The following is a 25697-nucleotide window of genomic DNA, read 5'->3' on the forward strand; positions in this document are numbered from 1 at the left end:
AAATGCCAGACGGGCTGGTCCATTTTTTATCTATGTGGCCTTTTTCAGTAGCGGTGCATGGGTAAAATTACAGGGATTATTATTGTGATTTTTGCGTTGTTTGCTCTATAACCTGTTAGCTCATATGCTTTGCGACCGTGATATATAGGCCTAAAGACTGAGACATTTCAAAGACACAGTGGCAGAATATATTCAGCCACACCTTTGTTTCATCACAGAACCGGTAGAGCAACCTCTGTCCGGTGAAGTCCACCAAGCATATTGCATGTAACAGTTACATGACCCACAGCATGGTCAAAGCAAGTTAATGTTTCAGACCTTTTGGGACCACTAAACAATTATTGATTTAGAACAACGGAGAGTTACTGCAAGTTGCAAAGAAAACCGGACATGCCTCCACTATTCCATTATCATTTCAACTTCAACATTTCAACATCATCAAATCACCTATGCTTAGTCTAATACAGTGACAACTAAAAGATATCAAAAGCAATTTAGTCCAATAACGTAAGCTCTTTTGGACCTGTTACTTGTTTAGCACACCCTAGTGGCAGTTTAAGTGCAGCAGTGTAGAATTTACCTGTTTGTGTCATGTGACAGGAAGCAGACAGAAGGGAAGTAGTGATGGGCATTCCAGCTCTTTTCAGTGAGTCGGCTCATTCGGCTCAGCTCACCACCGGCTATTTTAGGTCCCAAACGGCTCTTAAAATTTTTTTACGGTTTGTATTTTTACAAGTCAAACATAGTTGTTTGCAATAGACTATGATTGGTGTTGAAACAATTCTATTTTAACCACAATGTATTTAAAAATGCATTGGTTTGTTATGAAATAGAATGCTATTAAACATTTGCATTTAAAGTATAACTTTTTAATGTATATAAACAAAATGCATATAKATCTAATCATTCAAAACGAATACAATCTGAACAGCATAATAATAGAATATTGCACCTATCAAAGAAAAATAAATAACAATTTTCAAAACTGCAGCATCCCCACAAATTGAAATAAATGTAGAAAAGAAGGATGCTATTACACATGTGCATTTAAAGTATAACTTTATTAATGTATATAAACAAAGTGCATATACATGTAACAATTCAAAATGAATACAATCTGAACAGCATAATAATAGAATATTGCACCYTATCAAAGAAAAATAAATAACAATGTGCAACACTGCAGCATCCCACTTAAAACATTAAACTGGTCCCTCTTTTCTCTCTCTTKTTTATTGCCATGTTATAACCAGCAGCACACAGCAATGCTGATTATATTTTGCTTTTATGAGAGATTTGCATTCATAAATGCAAGCTGCCTCACTTTCGAGGGGCTGATGCGGTTTCTACTCTCAGCAATTATTTGTCCCATTTTCAAGACTTAAACTGGTCCATAGAAGACTGCGTTGCTGTGGGTCACGGAGTAGGCCTACTTGACTGAGTGGATACATCTCCACGTGTGGAGGTGTAGGCTCCACCACTATCACAAGCAGGCCCGCTAGCTTCTCGAAGCTCCGCTACAGATAGCTTCACAGTTGGGTGCACAGTTCGCATATGCCGGTGTAGGTTGTGCGTAGAATCGGCTTTATATGAGATTTTGTTTTGGCAAATTCTACACTGTGCTCTAACATTGTCTACATTATTAAAATACATCCAAATGCTACTGTGCTTCCGACTCATTTTCCAGTTGTTGTTTTCACAGCTGTCCTTCCTCTCTCTCCTCGGCTGCTAAGTGTGTGACTGTGAGTGAGTTGGCTCGGCCCTCCCTCACGCATCTGTGGTTCATTGGTTGACACTGCGTGTCTGATTGACAGGAACAACAGGTGAGGCTGTTTGAGCAGACAGTCAGAACGAATGTGTGCGCTTGAGCATTTAGGCCTATATTATTTTATGTATTTTTCCGTTCTTTGAATTAGTTAATTATATTCATTTAAATCTTTTGATTATTCATATCTGAATTTTAAAAATATTTTCATAAATAGATTTGGCTCTTCTGATATGCGAGCCGGCTCCCAACGTTCACCTACAAGAGCCGGCTCCCAACGTTCACCTACAAGAGCCGGCTCCCAACGTTCACCTACAAGAGCCGGCTCTTAGAGCAACCCATCACTCATTTTAGGGAAGCAATGTGTTAGATGTGCAAGTGTGACAGAGTAGTTACAATCCTTCAACATCCTTCTTTATATGCTTTGTAAGACGCAATGTCTGTAAGCACATTTGTTTATTAACACAAGATAAATGTTTATCAGATGTAATGTTCATGTTTCTGTAAAAGAAGAAGAATTGAGTTAGCTGTTAACTACTTTGCATTAGTTTCAGTACTATTTCTCCTTAGGGACACCTTGCTGAACAATATCAAGCATTCAGTTGCATCCTAGTAACTTTATTTTACATTTGACTCTAGATTGAGTACCCTTATTCCTTATTTCYTACATTTAGTGCAGTTATTGTGGAAGACATTCTGTGCTCTATACTACTGTAACTGAAAACATGTACTTTTGTGTTTGTTGCAGTTTCACACTGTGATTCAAGTTAACTTCCAAAACGGCACCCTGCTTCTCACAGAGTTATTTGAATCAGTGTTTAGCAAACTGGATAACTGGATAAGAGCTACTGTACATTTAGCGAGTCCAGTATATAAGTTAAATGTGGTGTGGCTGTCCATGGTTCTTATTTCTGTGTGTGTGTGTGCGCGTTTTCGTGCAAGTAATTAAACATGTTGACTCAACTTACTTGTGGAGAAACGCCAGTGCCATCCTCCTCTCTTTCATGTTGACAAAACGGTCTATCACTCTGTCATACAGTAGCCTACACACTTTTATTTTTGGTTATCCTAGATTACCTGGCTAAAATGCATGCTTGCTATCCTAACTTCCATTCATGGGCAATGTTAGCTAGTTAACATTAGCTTTTCCAGTACCAGTCAAAGGTTTGGACACACCTACTCATTCAAGGGTTTTTCTTTATTTTAACTATTTTCTACATTGTAGAATAATAGAGAAGACATCAAAACTATGAAATAACACATGGAATCATGTAGTAACCAAAAAAGTGTTAAACATGCAATAAAATACAAATGGATTACTTAAAAATCATACAATGTGATTTTCTGGATTTTTGTTTTAGATTCCGTCTCTCACAGTTGAAGTGTACCTATGATAAAAATTACAGACCTCTACATGCTTTGTAAGTAGGAAAACCTGCAAAGTCGGCAGTGTATCAACTACTTGTTCTCCACACTGTATATGTCTCTGTCTGCAAGTGGGCCTCCTAAAAGTTAGGCTATATCCTATATGCAAAACGTAGCAAGGGTCGCTGTCATAATTTTTGCTGCTTTAAGCTCAGTAGCCATACCTGCGAGATCAGGTGCGTGTGTGGTCTCAATTTAATAGAGTAGACTATATAGGCTATACATGGGCGGAGAAGCACGGGGCTCTTATCTTTCCAAGTAAATGTACTTCCTAAATATGATTAGGCTGTAGTTTACTACATTGCCTATAAATAAATATTGATTACCCGTATTTCCCTGTCTGAAAATCGTCCCACTCCAAATAACTAGGCTATAAAAATAGCTCAAGAGAAAGTTTCTTCAAACTACAATACATCTAGTATATTGGCTGATATAGCACAGTAATACAGATAGCCCATTAGACTATGTGAGAATCTCTGGTAATTTCACCAATTTATTAAGATATTTTTGCGCATTTGATATTGCCTAAAGGGCGCAATATTGCTGGAACCKTGGCTGGCAAGTGAGCTGCTTCACATAGGCTATSCCTAAAATAACATTGCGGGACTGCAGTTGGGTTTGGGACCAGTTCTTGCTCTTGCAGTAGCGGATGGTAGTCGGACAGAAATGATGCAAGCGGGGTGCGGTATATAAGAAACCTCATTAGGTCCCCATCTCTTTTCATTCTCTCACAGGTGTGGACCCAGTCCCAGACAAACAGCAGAGATGTCAGAGAGTGCAGGGCTGCAGTTTGTCGGCCTGTATGCCTTTGAGGCCATGCAGAAGGTGGATGTGGTGCGTCTGGCTGCACTGAGTGACACAGAGCTGAGGCTGCTGCTGCCCTGCCTGGTTTGGATGGTTCTATGTTTCCCAGCAGACCAGAGCCAGGCCTGGGCCCAGGACGAGAAGCTCATCCTGCGCCTGCTGTCTGGGGTGGAGGCTGTCAACTCCATCATGGCCCTCCTGTCTATTGACTTCCATGCTCTGGAGCAGGATGCCAGGAAGGAGCAGCAACTCCGGTAAAACCTTTTGAATGACCTGATAACATCTGAGAGACACTAGTAAACTCGTATATTATAACKCTCAAGGACACTCAACTCACATAAAACTAGTCTAGGTGACATAASCTTTTAGACTGGAGTAAAAATATTTTTGTGTGTGAATATACTTGTAGAATCAAAACTAAATAAATACTTTTTGTCTCTATTTGTTRAGCAGCGTAAAAGTGTGTTTAGCATGTGAGAATGGTAGAGAGGCTGACAGTTCTGATGTAGGGGTGTTCTCTGATAGGCACAAGGCTGGTGTCTCAGCTGCAGCATGGCCTCACCCTGGAGTTTATTTTACTATTTAACCTTTATTTAACTAGGCAAGTCAGTTAAGAACAAATTCTTATTTTCAATGACGGCCTAGGAACAGTGGGTTAACTGCCTTGTTCAGGGGCAGAACAACATAATTATAATTATAATTTTTTGAACACAGTGACCCTCTCAGGAGACTCTGACTGGTGCTCAGTGAACTACTGACCATCATGAACAAGGTAATGTCAAATCAAGGTTTATTGGTTGCATGCACAGATTTGCAGATGTTATTGCAGGTGCAGRGAAATGCTTGTGCAGTAAATACCTAGTAATAAAAAACAACACAATACACACACAATCCAGAAAACATTTAAATTAAGAAATTAAGAAATATCAGAATGAGCAATGTCAGAGACCGGAATAATGGTGTGTAAAGTCAGCATGGACAGTATATGAATAGAAAAAGTGTGTACAGCAGTAGTTATATGGGATGAGCCATGACTACAATACAGTGTATATTATTCAATTGACCAGTGTTCAATGACTCTATGTACATAGGGCAGCAGTCTCTCTAAGGTGCAAGGTAGAGTGGGAGGTAGCCTGCTAGAACAGTGACTTCAGGTTGCTCCCCTCACTGCTTCCCCTGGGTTCTACAGCTGCATCATCGAGAGCATRCTAACTGGTTGCATCCCTGCCTGGTATGGCAACTGCTCGGCCTCRGYCCGCAAAGCACTACAGAGGGTAGTGTGTACTGCCCAGTACATCACTGGGGCCAAGCTTCCTGCCATCTAGGAGCTCTATACCAGGCGGTGTCAGAGGAAGGCCCTAAAAATTGTCAAAGACTCAAGCCACCCTAGTCATAGACTGTTCTCTCTGCTACCGCATGACAAGTGGTACCGGAGCGCCAAGTCTAGGTCCAAGAGGCATCTAAACAGCTTCTACCCCCAAGCCAGAAGACTCCTGAACATCTATTCAAATGGCTACCCAGACTATTCACATTGCCCACCCCACCTCCCCTCTCCATACCACTGCCACTCTCTGTTGTCATCTATGCATAGTCACTTTAATTAACTCTACCTACATGTACATACTATCTCAACTAACCAATACCCCCGTACATTGACTCTGTACCGGCACCCCCCTGTATATATTGTTATTTTATTTTTTACTGCTGCTCTTTAATTACTTGTTACTTTTATCTCTTATTCTGATCTGTATTTTTTTTWATCTGCGCTTGTAACGATTCTCGTCTGGTGAAGGAGAAGAGGACCAAAATGCAGCGTGGTAAGTGTTCGTCATATTTTAATAATAACCGAACACGACAAAATACWAAAATAACAAAGTGAATGATAATGAAAACCGAAACAGTCCTGAATGGTGACACAAACACAAAAGCAGGAAACAACCACCCACAAACAAAAGTGGGAAAACAGGCTACCTAAATATGGCTCCCAATCAGAGACAACGATAGACAGCTGCCTCTGATTGGGAACCACACCAGGCCAAACACACAGAAACAGAAAACCTAGACCTACAACATAGAATACCCAGACATAGAATACCCAKCCACATCACACCCTGACCAATCTAAAAATAGAAACATACAAAGCWATCTACGGTRAGGGCGTGACAGCGCTGTTGGTTAGGGGCTCGTAAGTAAGCATTTCACTGTAACCTGTTGTATTTGGCGCATGTGACTAATAAAATTTGATTTGACCTACATGTAACATTCAAATGGTTGATTTGGCCTGTCTTTAGTGTTCACACAGTTTTTCTTGCTCGGTTTTATATTTCATGTTTTGTCTTCCAGGTGGCTGATTCCAATGAGGTATGGTTCCTAAAGTCGCCTGAGCTCTTTGAGTGCCTGTATACCTGGAATAAGTTGCAGATGTCCTCTGTATACTACAAGCAGGTGCATGCATCTCTCTATATCTCCAACAAGTTGATCGCGAGCTACCAGTAGCTCACAGCCACCTATGAGTAGCTCGCCAAACAATTATGTTCTTCAATTGCTCCATCACAAACTGTCATGAACTATCAGACACATCAAAATCCCGGCTACTATCCAATCAAATCCAAATTGACATTATCCCACCCCTGGTTAGCCACAATTGGCTTAGAAAGCCAAACGTAACACAATATATGCAAATTAATTTCCAGCAATATTGCCCCTGCATGTCTGGTGTGCGCATTTGTCAATCATTCACTTTGTGTAGCCAGTTAGCGATAATGATAACTGTCTTCTGGGTAGATTATCCCAAAAACCTTCTCAATTAAATGTTAACTGCAAAGTAGGCTTACCTGGCAGAATTATATCAAGGCTGTATTTGTATCAATCGGATGAGCTTTTGTTTTGTAAACTTTGTCATGACACATGCAGCAGCAAAACATCTCTTGATGAGAACATTCCTCTCGAAAATGCGCAATTAAATGGGTATTACACAAAAAATCTAAAATGTTTAGTTTTTTTCCCCAGCCCTCAAAATGGTAATCTGATGTGATTTTAAATATTGACATCGAATTTACAAATTTGGAAAATACAGTGCTTATTTGAAAGCTAGGAAAAAAATTTGTAGTTTGTGACATGTTTAATCATTTAAAAGTAGCTCTCAAGTTAAAAAAGGTTCTATATAATGTAGGTATGTAACATCTGACCACGTTTTCAGTTGTCTTATCTGAAAAGGCTGTTTTGTATTTGTTTGGAGAGAAATGCAACACTTCTTTGGATAATGATTTGGAAGATGTAGACAAGTTTACTACACGGTCTGCCACTACACAGAAGGCTGCTTCATGGATGCTTCTGCTCTCCAGAAGCATCCATGGTGTGGTGTCTCATGTTTTATTCCCCCCCTTTCTCAGAGTTGCCCTCCCTGCTTTCCATCATAGACGTGGCAGAGGCTTTGTGAGAAACGGTGACTGGTTCCTGTGCCTGCTGGTTGCTAATGTCCCCGACAGCTTCAATGACAGTTGACTGAAAGATACAAGATAATGTCTATGCAAATAGTAAATGGACAATAAAGATCATACGCTGTTCTAATCTGTATGTTTGGAGAAGGGTTAGCTGCATCCCAATATGGTGACCGGAGTGTGGGTGTGTCGAAAGGATAGTAGTGGGCTTGTGGAAAGGAGTGGGTGGTGTCGACAGTGCTCTGCAATAGGTTAGAGTTTTGATTGAGCTGTATTTTTCCATTTTTTCTTCCATTTCTTACTATGCATCTACCATATATTGCGCTACCTTACCGCAAGAGTTTGGACTGCTTTTAAGCAAAGGATGATTCTGAGTTGTATTTCACTGTTATTTTGACACATATGATTGTACATTTCAGTTATAAAACTATTTGTTTATTTCTTATTAAAAGGTTTGATGCTTCGTGCTTTGTATGGGTGTGCTTACTGTGACTGTCACCCTGATTGGCTACTAGGTAGCTACTTCCCACACCGTTGCGGGACAGTAGTGTTTGTCAAGTGGGAGCTAATGACACTGTACCCCGTATTGTTGCCGTTCATGCTCTCCTCATTGAGTAGTAGACTATGTATGTATCAAGGTGACGTCTAGATGTTCATCAATATTAGTTATTTCTTGTGTAGGCTGCTATCCTAATTGAAATAAAATAATGTGAGCGAAAAAAATTGTAGCTACCGCTGGCGGCACGACGATGAGAACCAGTAGGAGGCACTTCAAGTCGTCAGGCACACACCGGAGTACTGGTTGCCGGGTTACTATCTACTCGTGGCAACAAATCTGCCCAATTAGCTGATTCGCTTTCTACCCACTCCTTTTGACACACCCACATTCGCCCATACTCCGGTCACCATYTTGGGCTGTAGCTACTTGTATGTTTGGGCTCTTACAGTATGGTGCACAAACTGTTTAGCTTTCATTAGTCAACTAATCCATTAGTATTAATGGCTATTTGGTTTTATTGAGCCCGTCAGAGCCTGTCTTATGCTTGGCAAAATCATCCTAGAGGGAGTATACTTAATCTAATAGATCTCATTGTAATTCTAGGCAGAGAATTATTGACGTTGGCTGGCTATTTCCTGTTTTTTTCACCCAATTAGGTATTTCCACTCGTAGTTGGACAATGTTTRAACCCCAGGAGGTAGGACTAGTCTAATGTTAATGTATTCTCCTTATAATATTGATGATGAATATGATTGTCTTGCTACAGGGCCTGTGTGTGTGCTCTCTGCTTTAAAATACACATTATGAAGAAGGAAATGGAGATCTAGCTCCTCTAGTTGTCTCTCTAGTGCCTCCTTATCCCCCAGGGCTCAGGCCTGAGTCAATAGCTTATTTGCGTTAGCGAGGCGAGAAGGGATGAAGAAGTCAGTCGGTAGGCAGCGTTACATTACATAGTGCTGAACATTAGTGAATCGTCATGGCTTGTTATTGGAATTGGCCTCTTTRATTGTATCGCATTTAAAGGAATCARTTTAAGTTGGGAAACGGTCGGGAAATGGACCCTGTCTCGAGGCATTGCATAGCCTAGCCTATAACATGAAGCGGTAACTAACTCAGTTGCTCTGAGTATTTTATGGCATATGCAATTCTCTGTAAGTAGCGGAGATGGAAGCTAATATCGTTTCAGTCACCATCTCAGTTGACCATAAACATTTAGCCTTTTAAACTGACAGCTGCAGTGAAGAACAGGCCAAAAAGAGAAGCCCTGTTAAAGTGCAGTAGCTTTTGAGAGCTATTAGATCTTATTACAGGCAAATAAATGAGTAATGATACCATGGTTCATTGTATTTCCGTAAGCAGTCCGTCAGCTATGACATAATGCATTGCTACAGACATGGAAGGCAACACAAGTAGACCAAAAAATGGTCTGGTGGGAGTAATAATGCAGATCCTTGAGAGAAGGTTAATGAGTGGAGCACTGTGGTCTATAAAAACATGGGAKAATGTCTTCATGTGTCTTTGAAAATACTGATGTCCTTTGTTATTATTGCAACATTCAAGTACCAATAAGTGCCAACTCTGCTAAATAAAWAAACAACGGATTAATTGAATAATCCGGTCAAATCCCATTATTTCATATCTCTTTTAATTGTGCTTTGGAATTCCATAAAGCCTTCCATATCCTCAGAAAATAACCCTTCTCTACATACTGTTGGAACCAATATCTCTACTGTGTGTGCAGGGGCCTAATAAAGAATGGGGAACATCAGGATGAGGAGAGCATGGGTGGGAGGCGCAGGACAGAAGCACTGAGGAAGCTGTGTCAGATAAACCCCTCCCAGGCTCTCAACATCAGAGCCATGGTGGTGAGTCTGTCTTATATCATTTTCACACTATCGTGCTGACCTGAACCGTTTGTTCTTTCAGCACGGTTCCAGCTAGGTTGGATAAGTAACCAGGCCAGCACAGTACAGCTCGTCTTTTAAACCTTTTTAAAGCAGCAATCAGCAGTAAAAACAATAACAAAGCATTTTCCCCTTGTCTGTTTCGGTAAAAAGCTGAGGGATGGGGCTGGATAAATTGAGTAAAAKAAGCTTATATTTTGGGTTCCTTATGCGGTACGACAGTTCAACTAGGCTCATGAGGCATTTAGAAGTTATATTCTTCAAGAATCAATGGGTACATATAAAAAAAATGGATGTAGCAATTGCTGATTGCCCCTTTAAGTTGTGCCAATGCCAGCTCTGTTTGCAGCCCTGAAGAGAACCGCCGTAAATCTATAGAAAACCTCATTGTTGTTCTGTCTATGTGTGTCCCCTGTCCCCAGGTGGAGGAGTGTCACCTGCCAGGTCTGGGTGTGGCCCTGACCCTGGACTATAAGCCTGACGCGGCCGACGATGCGGTCAGCCCTCTGGTGTCCTACGTCACTGGACACCAAGATTCTCTGGTCTGATGAAAACAAGATTGAACTCTTTGGRCTGAATGCTAAGCATCACATCTGGAGGAAACCCGGTACCATCCCTACGGTGAAGCATGGTGGTGGCAGCTGCATCATGCTGTGGGGATGTTTTTCAGTGGCAGGGACTAGGAGATTAAGGATCGAGGGAAAGTTCCTTGACGAAAACCTTCTTCAGTGRACTCAGGACCTCAGACTGTGTAGAAGGTTCACCTTCCAACAGGTGAACGACTCTAAGCACACAGACAACGCAGGAGAGGCTTCGGGACAAGTCTCTGAATGTCCTTGAGTCGCCCAGCTAGAGCCTGGACTTGAACCCGATCGAACATCTCTGGAGAGACCTAAAAATAGCTGTGCAGCGACGCTTCCCATCCAACCTGACATAGCTTGAGAGGATCTGCAGAGAAGAATTTGAGAAACTCCCAAATAAAGGTGTGCCAAGCTTGTAGCATCATACCCAAGAAGACTTGAGGCTATAATTGCTGCCAAAGGTGCTTCAACAAATTACTGAGTAAAYGGTCTGAATACTTATGTAAATGTGATATTTCAGCTMAATTTTTTTAATAACTTTGCTAAAATMTCTAAAAACCTGTTTTTGCTTTGTCATTGCAMGGTATTGTGTGTAGATTGACAATTTAATCAATTTTATAATAAGGCTGTAACGTAACAAAATGTGGAAAACGTCAAGGGGTCTGAATACTTTCCGAATGCACTGTATGTCCCTCTAACTCCTCTGAAATGCCTCTGTCAGTCCTACGGCTATTGTGTGTAGTAATCATCCGTCTATGAACCTGAGTTATACTGTTAGCACTGAGGCAGTTTGCCCTAGTAGGAAGGCCCCTCAGTGCAGCTCACTCTGTACAGCTCAAACATACATATCTACTGCTGATAAGCCTCCCAGTAAAGCAATAAATACAATCAAGAATCCCAGAAATGTGCAAAAAATAGCCTACATTAACATATTTAGCTTAAGAAACATGGTTCATGAAATCGATAACATGCTAGTGCAGATAACATTCATATATTGACCATCTCTGAAACTGACTTAGATAATAGCTTTGATACAGTGTTAGCAATGCATGGTTTCAACATCTTGAGAAGAGGTAGGAATGGTAGAGGTAGGAAGAGGCAGGTGAATCTGCCTCACCTAAGGCCCATTCTTGTGGGACGCTGCTATAGACCTCCAAGTGCTAACAGTTAATATCTGGATATTATGTGTGAAATGCTTGATAATGTATGTGATATCAATAGAGGGGTATATTTTCTGCGTGACCTAAATATTGACTGGCTTTCATCAAGCTGCCCACTCAAGAAAAAGCTTCAAACTGTAACCAGTGCCTGCAACCTGGTTCAGGATATCAGTCAACCTACCAGGGTATTTACAAACAGCACAGGAATTAAATCATCCACATGTATTGATCACATCTTTACTGATTCTGAAGAAATCTGCTCTAAAGCAGTATCCAAATCGATCGGATGTAGTTATCATAATATAGTAGCCATATCTAGGAAAATAAGAGGTCATACAATATGTTTTGTAGTGATTCTATGTTGACGATGTAAATAATATTTGCTGGTCTGTGGTGTACAGTCGTGGCCAAAGGTTTTGAGAGTGACACAAATATAAATGTTCACAAAGTCTGCTGCCTCAGTTTGTATGATGGCAATTTGCATATACTCCAGAATGTTATGAAGAGTGATCAGATGAATTGCAAATAATTGCAAAGATCCTCTTTGCCATGCAAATGAACTGAATCCCCAAAAAACATTTCCACTGCATTTCAGCCCTGCCACAAAAGGACAAGCTGACATCATGTCAGTGATTCTCTCGTTAACACAGGTGTGAGTGTTGAAGAGGACAAGGCTGGAGATCACTCTGTCATGCTGATTGAGATCAAATAACATACTGGAAGCTTCAAAAGGAGGGTGGTGCTTGGAATCATTGATCTTCCTCTGTCAACCATGGTTACCTGCAAGGAAACACATGCTATTATCATCATTGCTTTGCACAAAAAGGGCTTCACAGGCAAGGATATTGCGGTCAGTAAGATTGCACCTAAATCAACCATTTATCGGATCATCAAGAACTTCAAGGAGAGCGATTCAATTGTTGTGAAGAAGGCTTCGGGACGCCCAAGAAAGTCCAGCAAGCGCCAGGACCGTCTCCTAAAGTTGATTCAGCTGCGGGATTGGGAAACCACCAGTACAGAGCTTGCTGGGGTAAAGTCATTTTCTCTGATGAATCCCCTTTCTGATTGTTTGGGTCATCCGTAAAAAAGCTTGTCCGGAGAAGACAAGGTGAGCGCTACCATCAGTCCTGTGTCATGCCAACAGTAAAGCATCCTGAGACCATTCATGTGTGGGGTTGCTTCTCAGCCAAGGGAGTGGGCTCACTCACAATTTTGCCTAAGAACACAGCCATGAATAAAGAATGATACCAACACATCCTCCGAGAGCAACTTCTCCCAACCATCCAGGAACAGTTTGGTGACGAACAATGCCTTTTCCAGCATGATGGAGCACCTTGCCATAAGGCAAAAGTGATAACTAAGTGGCTCGGGGAACAAAACATTGATATTTTGGGTCCATGGCCAGGGAACGCCCCAGACCTTAATCCCATTGAGAACTTGTGGTCAATCCTCAAGAGGCGGGTGGACAAACAAAAACCCACAAACTCCAAGCATTGATTATGCAAGAATGGGCTGCCATCAGTCAGGATGTGGCCCAGAAGTTAATTGACAGCATGCCGGGGCGGATTGCAGAGGTCTTGAAAAAGAAGGGTCAACACTGCAAATATTGACTCTTTGCATCAACTTCATGTAATTGTCAAGCCTTTGACACTTATGTGTAACGATCGTCGTCTGAAGATGAGGAATCATCGGACCAAAGCGCAGTGTGGTAAGTGTTCATGTTATATTTTTATTAAAACAGAACACTAAACAAAAATAACAAAGAGAAGGAACGAAAACGAAACAGTCCTGTAAGGTGCAGCAACACAAAACAGAAAACAACTACCCACAAAACCAACATGGAAAATGGCTACCTAAATAGGCTCCCCAATCAAAGACAACGGGAAACAGCTGTCTCTGATTGGGAACCAACTCAGGCCACCATAAACCTACATACCCCTAGACCATACAAAATCCCCATAGATAAACAAAAACCCTAGACAAGATAAAAACCCTAGACAATACAAAAACTAAACAAACCACCCTTGTCACACCCTGACCTAACCAAAAATAAAGAAAACAAAATATAACTAAAGTCAGGGCGTGACATTATAAAATGCTTGTAATTATACTTCAGTATTCCATTGTAACATCTGACAAAAATATCTAAAGACACTGAAGCGACAGACTTTGTGAAAATTTATATTTGTGTCATTCTCAAAACTTTTGGCCATGACTGTAACGTTCTTCGTCGGGCGAAAGAGAGGAGGACCAAGATGCAGCGTGGTGGGTATCCATTTGGATAGAATACTTTAACCACGAACAAAAACAATAAACGGACAAAATGAACGAAGACGAAACAGTCCCGTAACGTGAACACAAACACAAGAACACAGTATCAGGAACAATCACCCACAACCCACAAAGACAAAACAGGCTACCTAAATATGGCTCCCAATCAGAGACAACGACAAACACCTGCCTCTGATTGAGAACCATATCAGGCCAAACACATAGAAACAGAGAAACTAGACATACAACATAGAATGCCCACTCATATCACACCCTGACCAAACAAAACATAGAAACATACAACGCAAACTATGGTCAGGACAACGACTGTATAATGAGGAGCAACCAACCGCAAATTGCTTATTCCAGTTACTAATAAGCATTCATCCATTTTAAGAAAATGACTGTAAAAACTGTTAAATCCATGTGGATTGATGAGGAATTCACAGTCGATTAGCAAACGTAATATAAATCGAGGAATTATGTGATTATGTGATTTAAATACAAAATAAACTATARTATGAAACAAAGACATTATATAAATAATGATAGTAAAAAGATTTTGAGCACCTTAAATTACATTTTAGTCACAAAGGTGAACTCGGCTCCATCATTCATTGCATCAGATGGCTTATTCGTCACAAAACCCACTTGTATTGCCATCTACTTTAATACATTTTTCATTGGCAAGATTAGCAAATTTAGGCATGACATGCCAACAACAAATCTTGAGCCTACACATCTATTCATAACTGACCAAATTATGAAGACAAGCGTTTATAATTTTGAATTCTGTAAAGTGAGTGTGAAAGAGGAGACTAATATTTTTTCAATCAAAAATGACAAGCCACCTGGGTCTGATAACTTAAATGGAAAATTACAATCTAAGCCTACAGGAATGTGTGTGCCCTCAGACCTGAAGGGAAGCAAAAGTCATTCTGCTACCCAAGAATTGCAAAGCACCCTTTACTGGCACAAACAGCTGACCAATTAGCCTGTTACCAACCCTTAGTAAACTTTTAGATGTATTTTTTTGTTGACCAGATACAATGCTATTTCAGAGTAAACAAATTAACAGATTTTCATCACACTTATATGGAAGGCCATTCAACATGTATGGCACTTACACAAATGACTGATTGGCTGAGAGGAATTGATTATAAAAAGATTGTGGRAGCTGTTTTGTTAGACTTCATTGCAGCTTTTGACATTATCGATCATAGTCTTCTGCTGGAAAAGGTATGTGCTATGGTTTACCCCCTGCTATATTGTGGATAAAGACTTACCTGTCTAACAGAATAGTGAGGGTGTTCTTTAATGGAAGCATCCAACACAATCCAGGTAGAGTCAGGCATTCCCCAGGGCAGCTGTCTAGGACCCTTATTTTTTCCTGCCACTYGACCTGAGTAAAGCCTATGTGTCTGCTGATGACTCAACACTATACACGTCAGCTACCACAGCAAGTGAAATCACTGCAACACTTAACAAGAGCTGCAGTTAGTTTCAGAGWGGGTGGCAAGGAATAAGTTAGTCCTACATTTTCCTTAAACTAAAAGCAATCTATTTGGGACAAATCATTCACTAAACCCTAAACCTCAACCAAATCTTGTAATGAATAATTTGGAAATTGAGCACTTTGAGGTCATGGTCAAAACATATTGATGCAACAGTAGCTATGATGGGGAGAGGTCTGTCCATAATAAAGCGCTATTCTGCTTTCTTAAGGCAGCTCCTACAGTCCCTAGTTTTGTCGCAACGGGACTAAGGAACTTAGGAAAATTGCAAATGGCCTAGAACAGGGCTGGCCCTTAAATGTACACAGAGAACTAACATTAATAATATGCATGTCAATCTCTCCTGGCTCAAAGTAGTGTAGAGACTTCATCACTACTTGAATGCACCTTGGGGTCTGTTTTAAACAACTAGCATACAGCTCAGAAACCCATGCATACCACAAGACATGCCACCAGAGCTCTCTTCACAGACCACTAGGCCAGAACAGACTATGGGAGGCGCATAGTACTACGTAGATCCATGACTACATGGAACTCTTTCACTTCAAGTAACTCATTTATTTATTTTAACTAGGCAAGTCCGTTAAGAACACATTCTTATTTACAATGACTGCCTACTCATGCAAGCAGTAAAATCAGATTTTWAAAAAACGATAAAACTACACCTTATGCAACAGCGGGGACTTTTTTTGTGGTGTGATTTTCATATAAGCCCATGGGCTTCCAACCACATCAGCACACAGTTTTTTAAATTTAAATGTCATCTGTATTGTTGTATATCCCTTGTTTTCTTTTGCGCAAATTAAACTAAAGAGACACACACAGGCACAGACACGCATACACACACATGATAACATACACACACYTACACATTKATTTTGTGGTTGTAAAGTGGTCGCCTGAGGGCACACTGTTGTGTAATGTTTTTAATTGTATATAACTGCCTTAAAACGTCTTAGGGATAGGGGGCGACATTTTCACTTTTGGATGAATTGGTGCCCAAATTAAACGGCCTCGTACTCTGCCCTAGATCATATGATATGTATATTATTATTACTATTGGATAGAAAACACTCTAAAGTTTCTAAAGCTGTTTGAGTTATATCTGTGAGTAAAACAGAACTCATATGGCAGGCAAACTTCCAAACAGGAAGTGAAAATTCTGAAATGGGTCGCTGTGAAAGGCATCGCCTTTTCAATTCTTCTATATTTATGGATCTGTATGCACTTCATACGCCTTCCACTAGATGTCAACAGGCAGTAGAACGTGGAATGAAGCGTATAGCTTGATGTGGGACCGGATGAGAGCCAATGGAGTGACTGGTCAGGCATATTGCCAGTTCTTGGCCATGCACACTACGCATGTGATGTCCTTGTCTGCAATGCGTTAGATAGACATGAAGAAATGCTCCGTCTGGGACGTTATTGGATATATATGAGAAAAACATACTGAAGATTGATTCTCAACTGAGTTTGACCAGTTTATTCGATTTGTAATATCACTTTTTGAAGTTTTCGTTCATTAGCGTAAAGTCGATGGACACGTGAACTACACATGCTAGCCAAAGTTGCTAATTCGACAGAAGTAATGGACATTATAAAACAAAAAAACAATTTATTATGGAACTAGGATTCCTGGCACTGTATTCTGATGAAAGATCATCAAAGGTAAGGGAACATTTATGATGTAATTTCGTATTTCTGTTGACTCCAACATGGCGGAGAATGGCTGAGCGTGTCTCAGATTATTGCATGCTGTGCTTTTTACTAAAGTTATTTTTTAAATCTAACACAGCGGTTGCATTAAGAACCAGTGTATCTTTAATTATATGTTAAACATGTATCTTTCATCAAAGTTTATGATGAGTATTTCTGTATTTCATGTGGCTATCTGTAATTACTTTCGCTATTTTGGAGCCATTTCTGAACTTGGCGCAATGTAAAACCAAACAATTTGTGGCTATAAATATGCACATAATCGAACAAAACATAAATGTATTGTATAACATGATGTCATATGACTGTCATCTGATGAAGTTGTTCAAAGGTTAGTGATTAATTTTATCTCTATTTGTGGGTTTTGTGAAAGCTATCTTTTCTGTGAAAAAATGGCAGTGTGTTTTTGGATATTGTGGTGAGCTAACATAAATATATGTTGTGTTTTCGCTGTAAAACATWWAAAAAATCGGACATGTTGGCTGGATTCACAAGATGTTTATCTTTAATTTGCTGTATTGGACTTGTGATTTCATGAAATTATATTATATTATATCCCTGTGGTGCTAGGCCAGGCTATGCTAGTCAGCGTTTCTGATGACAATGATCCCGGATCGTTTGGTCGACATTTATAAACATGTATTTTTCCATATGTTGATACATCCTATGTGTTTTTAGGAAAAACATTCCCTATTCCCTCAACCCTTGCTCTCTTTACGTGACACATGTATGCATCGCATGCACGTGCCCAAAGACCTATTCGCATGTTGATTATGTAATTATTACTCAAGAATGTCTGTTATTCCAGAGGACGATTTGGACCGGATTCGTTTTTTTTCCTAACTGCCCCCTGTAATTCTAAATGTAATTTTTTTTATATATTCTAAATTGACAGGACGCAAGCTTTTTTATTCTAGGTGTGAAGGTACAGTATTTCATAGGTGATAGGGCTACACTGAACTTGAGCTCGGTTCCTAAGTTTCTAAACCAAACCATCTTTCCTATCGTATCGTCATAGTATTGGGATTGAGGAAGTCAAATCAAATTTTATTAGTCACATGCGCCTAATACAACTGGTGTAGACCTTACAGTGAAATGCTTACTTACAACCCCTAACCAACAATGCAGTTTAAAAAATAAAAATAAGAAATAAAAGTAACAAGTAGTTAAAGAGCAGTAAAGAGCAGCAGTAAAATAACAATAGCGAGACTATATACAGGGGGTACCGGTACAGAGTCAATGTGCGGGTGCACCGGTTAAGGTAATTTTGGTAATATGTACATGTAGGTAGAGTTATTAAAGTGACTATGCATAGATAATAACAGAGAGTAGCAGTGGTGGAAAAGGGGAGGGGGGMCAATGCAAATAATCTGGGTAGCCATTTGATTAGATGTTCAGGAGTTTTATGGCTTGGGGTTAAAAGGTTTTTAGAAGCCTCTTGGACCTAGACTTGGTGCTCTGGTACCGCTTGCCGTGCCGTAGCAGAGAGAACAGTCTATGACTAGGGTAACTGGAGTCTTTGGCAATTTTTAGGGCCTMCCTCTGACACTGCCTGGTATAGAGGTCCTGGATGGCAGGAAGCTTGGCCCCAGTGATGTACTGGGCTGTACACACTACTAGTGCCTTGCGGTCGGAGGCTGAGCAGTTGCCATACCAGGCAGTGATGCAACCAGTCAGGATGCTCTCGATGGTACAGCTGGTACCTTTTGAGGATCTGAGGACCCATGCAAAATCTTTTCAGTCTCCTGAGGGAGAATAGGTTTTGTCGTGCCCTCTTCACGACTGTCATGGTGTGCTTGGACCATGTTAGTTTGTTGGTGATGTGGACACCAAGGAACTTGAAGCTCTCAACCTGCTCCACCACAGCCACATCGATGAGAATGGGGGCGTGCTCGGTCCTCCTTTTCCTGTAGACCACAATCATCTCCTTTGTCTTGCTCACGTTGAAGGAGAGGTTGTTGTCCTGGCACCACACAGCCAGGTCTCTGACCTCCTCCCTATAGGCTGTCTCGTTGTTGTCGGTGATCAGGCCACTTAATGATCTTGTTGGAGTCGTGCCTGGCCGTGCAGTCATGAGTGAACAGGGAGTACAGGAGGGGACTGAGCACCCCTGAGGAGCCCCTGAGTTGAGGATCAGCGTGGCGGATGGGTTGATACCTACCCCTACCACCTGGGGGCGGCATGTCAGGAAGTCCAGGATCCAATTGCGGAGGGAGGTGTTTAGTCCCAGGGTCCTTAGCTTATTGATGAGTGATCATAATGTGTGATCATAATCATTGGGATATTTTAGCAATCTGCAGTACGTCCTAAATGCCCCCCCACCCTTCAGATGTGAGCTTAACATTGCACTTGAGACTCATTTTAAGGGAATGGATGAGAAAGTAAACTTATAATTTCCAAACATTTAGGTCAGTTGTATACTGTTGCTTTGTGGTCTATTAAGAGGATTGCATTAAATAGGCCCCAAATTTTTTTTTTACTGATGCGTTTGTTAATATTCAATTCATACACACAAAACCATATAAACAAAAACATTCACTGTGAAATTTGATAGGCTMTATGTAGGCGATTCATGATATTCCTACATTTATCGAATCAGTTAGTTTTCTTGCGCAAAGTGCGAGCAACACCTGTCAAACTCAGACATTTATCTCAAAACACATGAATGTCGATTCGCATGGGACTTGTATTATCAGAGGACCTTGGAGTTAGCCAAAAAACAGGGTATTCTGGTTGGAAATGTTACTCTCCTGCCATCTAATTATTTTATATAAATATATATTTAACTAGGCAGTCAGTTAAGAACAAATTCTTATTAACAATGACGGCCTACCCCGGCCAAACCCTAACCCGGACGACACTGGGCCAACTGTGCGCCGCCCTATAGGACTCCCTAACACGMCCGGTTGTGATACAGCCTGCAATCGAACCAGGGTCTGTAGGGATGCCTCTAGCACTGAGATGCAGTGTCTTAGATCGCTGCGCCACTCGGGAGATCACTGACATAGCAGATTCGGATGGGACAAAAATTACAGATGTGGTGTTTTGTGATCGTGCACATAATTACATTACCCGACCTCCCCCAGTAAAATTAATCCTGTCCGAATAGGGCACAATGGAGCCTGACCTATAGCCAGGACCGCTCTTTGCCGTTCTGCTGCCATAGGCGAGACCAAAYAATGCTGTCCTTTGCGAAACTAGAATAGTCCCAGTAAGCAAAATGTATTTAACTAGGCAAGTCTTCTTGACGCTAGGGGTCAGATWATTTTTTTATTTAAAAATAACGTTCCCAAGGTAAACAGACTATTTCTCAGGTCCAGATCGTAGAATATGCATATAATTTACAGATTATGATAGAAAACACTKCAAAGTTTCCAAAACTGTCAAAATATTGTCTGTGAATATAACAAAACTGATTTTGCAGGCGAAAATCTGAGGAAATCTAACCCGGAAGTGATTTTTTTATATTTTAAATCTGTGTTTCATTGCCCGTCTTTCTTCCATTTAAAGGGGTATCAACCAGATTCCTTTTCCAATGGCTTCCRCAGGCRGTGACCAGGCTTTAGACATAGTTTCAGGCTTTTATTTTTWWWAATGAGCGAGATTTTTCAAAACTAGTCAGGTGTCCTTTGATTAGTTCCTGCGCGTGAGAGGGGTAGCTCTCCATTTTCTTTGTAACGGCAGCCTTCCTCCTCTTCACGAGAAGAGAGGGTGTAACAGGGATCTGACCAACACGCAGCGTAGCCAGTGCTCAAACATGTTTAATTAAGACGATAAACAGTGAACACTTACAAATACAAAATAAAATGTGGCAAACCGATACAGCCCTATCTGGTGCAGAGAAAACACAAAGACAGGAAACAACCACCCACAAACCCCAACACAACAAGCCACCTATTATAGATTCCCAATCAGAGACAAACAAAAAACACCTGCCTCTGATTGAGAACCATATTAGGCCAAACATAGAAACAGACAAACTAGACGAACAACATAGAATGCCCACCCAGCTCACGTCCTGGCCAAACATAAACAAGCAAAACACACAAGAACTATGGTCAGAACGTGACAGTACCCCCCTCCTGAGGTGCGGACTCCGAACGCACCCCCTAAAACTCTAGGGGAGGGTCTGGGTGGGCATCTGTCCGCGGTGGCGCCTCCGGCGCTGGACGAGACACACACTCCACCATTGTCTTTGTCCCCCTCCTTAGCGTCCTTTGAGTGGCGACCCTCGCCGCCGACCTTGCCTAGAACCCTCACCAAGGGCCCCATCAGACTGAGGAGACAGCTCCGAACCGAGAGGTAGCTCAGCAGAGAGTAGCTCAGGAGAGAGGTAGCTCAGACAGAGAGGTAGCTCCGGACAGAGAGGTAGCTCCGACAGAGAGGTAGCTCCGGAAGAGAGGTAGCTCCGGACAGAGAGGTAGCTCCGGACTGAATGGCAGCTCCGGACTGAATGGCAGCTCCGGACTGAATGGCAGCTCCGGACTGGAGGGCAGCTCCGGACTGGAGGGCAGCTCCGGACTGAGCACTGACTGGAGGCAGCTCATGACTGGAGGGCAGCTCATGACTGGAGGGCAGCTCATGATTGGAGGGCAGCTCATGACTGGCGGGCAGCTCATGACTGCGGGCAGCTCATGACTGGAAGGCACTCATGACTGGAGGCCAGCTCATGACGGGAGGGCAGCTCATGACTGGAAGGCAGCTCTGGAGCTCATGACTGGCTGGCGGCTCTGGCAGCTCCTGACTGGCTGGCGGCTCTGGCAGCTCCTGACTGGCTGGCGGCTCTGGCAGCTCCTGACTGGCTGGCGGCTCTGGCAGCTCCTGACTGGCTGGCGGCTCTGGCAGCTCCTGACTGGCTGGCAGCTCTGGCAGCTCCTGACTGGCTGGCGGCTCTGGCAGCTCCTGACTGACGGACGGCTCTAGCGGCTCCTGACTGACGGACGGCTCTAATGCTCGGGACAGACGGGCGGCTTGGGCGGCTCGGGACAGACGGATGGCTCAGATGGCGCTGGCAGCGGAGGCTCAGATGGCGCTGGGCAGACGGATGGCTCAGATGGCTGGCAGACGGATGGCTCAGATGGCGCTGGGCAGCAGCTCAGATGGCGCTGGGCAGGCAGGCAGCTCAGACGGCGTGGGCAGACGGCAGCTCAGACGGCGCTGGGCAGACGGGCAGCTCTGACCTGCGAGGCGCACAGTAGGCCTGGTGCGTGGTGCCGGAACTGTGGTACCGGACTGGAGACACGCACCATTAGGCGAGTGCGGGGAGCAGGAAGAGGGACACTGGACTCTCAAGGCGCACTATAGACCTGGTGCCTGGTACCGGCACTGGTGGTACCGGGCTGAGGGCACGCACCTCAGGGCGAGTGCGGGGAGAAGGAACGGTGCGTACAGGGCTCTGGAGACGCACAGGAGGCTTGTGCGTGGTGCCGGAACTGCTGGTACCAGGCTGGAGACACGCACCACAGGGAGAGTGCGTAGAGGAGGAACAGAGTTCTGGAGACGCACAGGACGCCTGGTGCGTGGTGTTGGCACCGATGGTACTGGGCTGAGGGAACGCACCTCAAGGCGAGTGCGGGGTGCTGAACTGGAGAGCTGGTGCATGGGGCTGCCACAGGAGAGCTGGTGCGCTGAGCTGGCACAGGACGTGCAGGGCAGGAAGGCGCACAGGAGGCCTGGTGCGTGAGGCTGGCACGTCTTCACCAGACGGCTAGCCCGCACCTCAGGACGAGTATGGAGAGCTGACTCAGGTGACATCAAATCCCCGACATGCTCCATCGGGCGGATGTCGTGCCTCATGCACCAAACCAGCAAACCCTAATTTCTCTCTCCTCCAATTCCCCATTAGATCCTTCACAGTCTCTATTCGCTCACCTCCATACCGCCCTCACCGGCTCTGGTTCCATCCTTGGCTCCTTACGGTAAGCAGGGGGAGTTGGCTCAAGTCTCCTACTTGACCCAGCTACACCCCCCTTTATCCCCCCCAAACATTTTTGGGGGAGCCTCTCGGGCTTCCAGCCGCTCTGCCTTGTAGCGTCTCATAATGCCGCCTCTCTGCTTTTTCTGCCTCCAGCTCGTCTTTGGGTTGGCGACATCCTCTGGCTCGCCCAGGGTCCTTTTCCGTCCAGCTCGTCCCTCCATGTCCATTCCTGAACTCGCTGCTGCTGCTGCTGCGCTGCTGCTGCCCGTAGCCACGCTGCTTGGTCCGAGTTTGGTGGGTCGTTCTGTAACGGCAGCCTTCCTCCTCTTCACGAGAAGAGAGGGTGTAACAGGAATCGGACCAACACGCAGCGTAGCCAGTGCTCAACATGTTTAATTAAGACGATAAACAGTGAACACTTACAAATACAAAATACAAATGTGGCAAACCGATACAGCCCTATCTGGTGCAGAGAAAACACAAAGACAGGAAACAACCACCCACAAACCCAACACAAAACAAGCCACCTATATATGATTCCCAATCAGAGCAACACAAAACACCTGCCTCTGATTGAGAACATATTAGGCCAAACATAGAAACAGACAAACTAGACACACAACATAGAATGCCCACCCAGCTCACGTCCTGACCAACACTAAAACAAGCAAAACACACAAGAACTATGGTCAGAACGTGACATTCTTTCTCTCTTTTATTGAATAGGTTACGGTCCGGTTGAAATATTATCGATTATGTATGTTAAAAACAACCTGAGGATTGATTATAAAAAACATTTGACATGTTTCTACAAACATTACGGATACTTTTTGGAATTTTCGCTGTAAAGCATATTTTCAAAATCTGACACGATAGGTGGATTAACAACAAGCTAAGCTGTGTTTTGGTATATTTCACTTGTGATTGCATGATTATAAATATTTTTWGTAATATTTGGCGCCCTGCAATTCAGCGGTTGTTTAGGAAAATMATCCCGCTAAAGGGATCCGTAGCGCAGAGAGGTTAAGAATAAATTATTTCAATGACAGCCTAGGAACAGTGGGTTAATTGCCTTGTTCAGGGGCAGAACAAGAGATTATTACCTTGTCAGCTCGGGAATTCGATCTTGCAACCTTTCGTTTACTAGTKCAACGCTCTAACCACTAGGCTACCTGCTGCCCCAAACAATGACGTTGAAAAGATTTCTAACATACGTATTTTCCAGACATTGACGTTAGGTTAAATTTAGGTTCTGAATAAAAGATGAAAATGTACTTTCCATATGTTTTAAAATATGCATTTTCCAGCACGCTGAAAAGGCATATTTTCCGGACATTGAAAATTACATATTTTCCAGACGTTAAAATCAGGTACATTTTTCATTCTGAATGAAAATGGAAAATACTTATTTTCCTGATGTTGAAATCAGGCTCATTTTTGTTTCTGAATGAAAGTAGAAAAMAAGTCATTTATAGACATCTATGTTTGGACCAAATCGAGGCTGGTCCAGACCAGACAAAATCTGAACCAAACATATAAACGTATATTATTGGTTCATATTTGGTCCTGACCAAAACCCAATGTCTGTGGATGTGGAAAAATCCAGGCCGGTCTGGAACTGCACCAAAAAAAGACATCCAAAAGGCGTCGGTGTCAGTCCGTGCTTGCTGAGGTGTAGCCTACAGTGTTGCCTGAAATTACATTTTATTAACTCCCATCTATGTGGTATGCCTACTGTTTCTAAAACACCAAATACCGACATCTGTACAGGACCGAAAAAATACTTCCAAAAGACGTCGGCTCGTGCTTACTCTGGTGTAGCCTGCCATGTCAGCCCGCAATGGATTTTATGAATCCCCATCCGTGTGGTAGGCCCACCGTTTGTAAAACAGGCCATTGTATTGGCTTTATTAGTTGTGATTCCTGTGACTAATCAATTTGGCTATTTACGCACTGAATATCAGCTACCCAACTTTATCAGGAGCWATTMTTGTGGAAAATWTTGAATCAAATACTTCTCAGATACCGGAGCTTGTGAATTCAAATAGACTTTATTACAGAGTAACAAAGCTGAGCAATTCCATGGAAGAACTGAATCTTCATTCTTAGTACTTGGCTTTTATACAGTCTTACCCTTACATAACGTTGTCACTCCACTTTACAAATCTTGRTGTTTTACTTAGTTTCCATTCTCTTATTGGCTTAGACATTGGGGCATAGATTCTATTGGTGGCGTGACATGCATACACCTACTGGTGCCTATCACCGATTAGCTAATGTTCCTGTCCAAAGGTCTTTACAAGTTCAGGCCGATGTTGTCTATGTATGATTAACCCATGTGCGTGTCCAGTAGCCTTCACAAGATCAGATATTGCCCAGACCAACCACGTCTTGTTGATCTAACTTGCCTCATCCACACAGATTCTGCTTACGTTCTGTTTTTTACATGTCTAATAGTTGACTCGATATTGATCCAGCTTTGTACACTCACATGGGCTTCAGCCTTCACTCTGCTTACACATGTCTAATATTTAAACGTATATCGATTATTCTTTCTACTTCAAAGAGAACAGTATAGGTACTGAGAATCATCAGATGACTGGAACATCTCCTACACTATCTCAAGTCTATTTGCAATGTGTTTACACWTTGGGAAATGCAGGAGTATTTTATTTTTCGCTATGACCAGCTTGTCAAAAAA

At 42.5% G+C, this 25697-nt stretch overlaps 1 protein-coding gene and 1 pseudogene across 1 annotated transcript; both read left to right on the forward strand.

Annotated features, from left to right (window-relative positions):
* The first annotated feature begins 3955 nt into the window (after positions 1-3955).
* Positions 3956-5319, forward strand: LOC139022632 (integrator complex subunit 2-like). The gene is made up of 2 exons (XM_070434513.1): positions 3956-4248; positions 5184-5319. Exons 1-2 carry the CDS (start codon positions 3956-3958, stop codon positions 5317-5319), a joined length of 429 nt encoding a protein of 142 aa, XP_070290614.1.
* Positions 5320-5801: 482 nt separating this feature from the next.
* LOC111950518 (integrator complex subunit 2-like) overlaps positions 5802-25697 on the forward strand; it is a 51509-nt pseudogene continuing 31613 nt past the window's right edge.

Source organism: Salvelinus sp. IW2-2015, linkage group LG23, assembly GCF_002910315.2.
Source record: "Salvelinus sp. IW2-2015 linkage group LG23, ASM291031v2, whole genome shotgun sequence".
Taxonomy (NCBI): Eukaryota; Metazoa; Chordata; class Actinopteri; order Salmoniformes; family Salmonidae; genus Salvelinus; species Salvelinus sp. IW2-2015.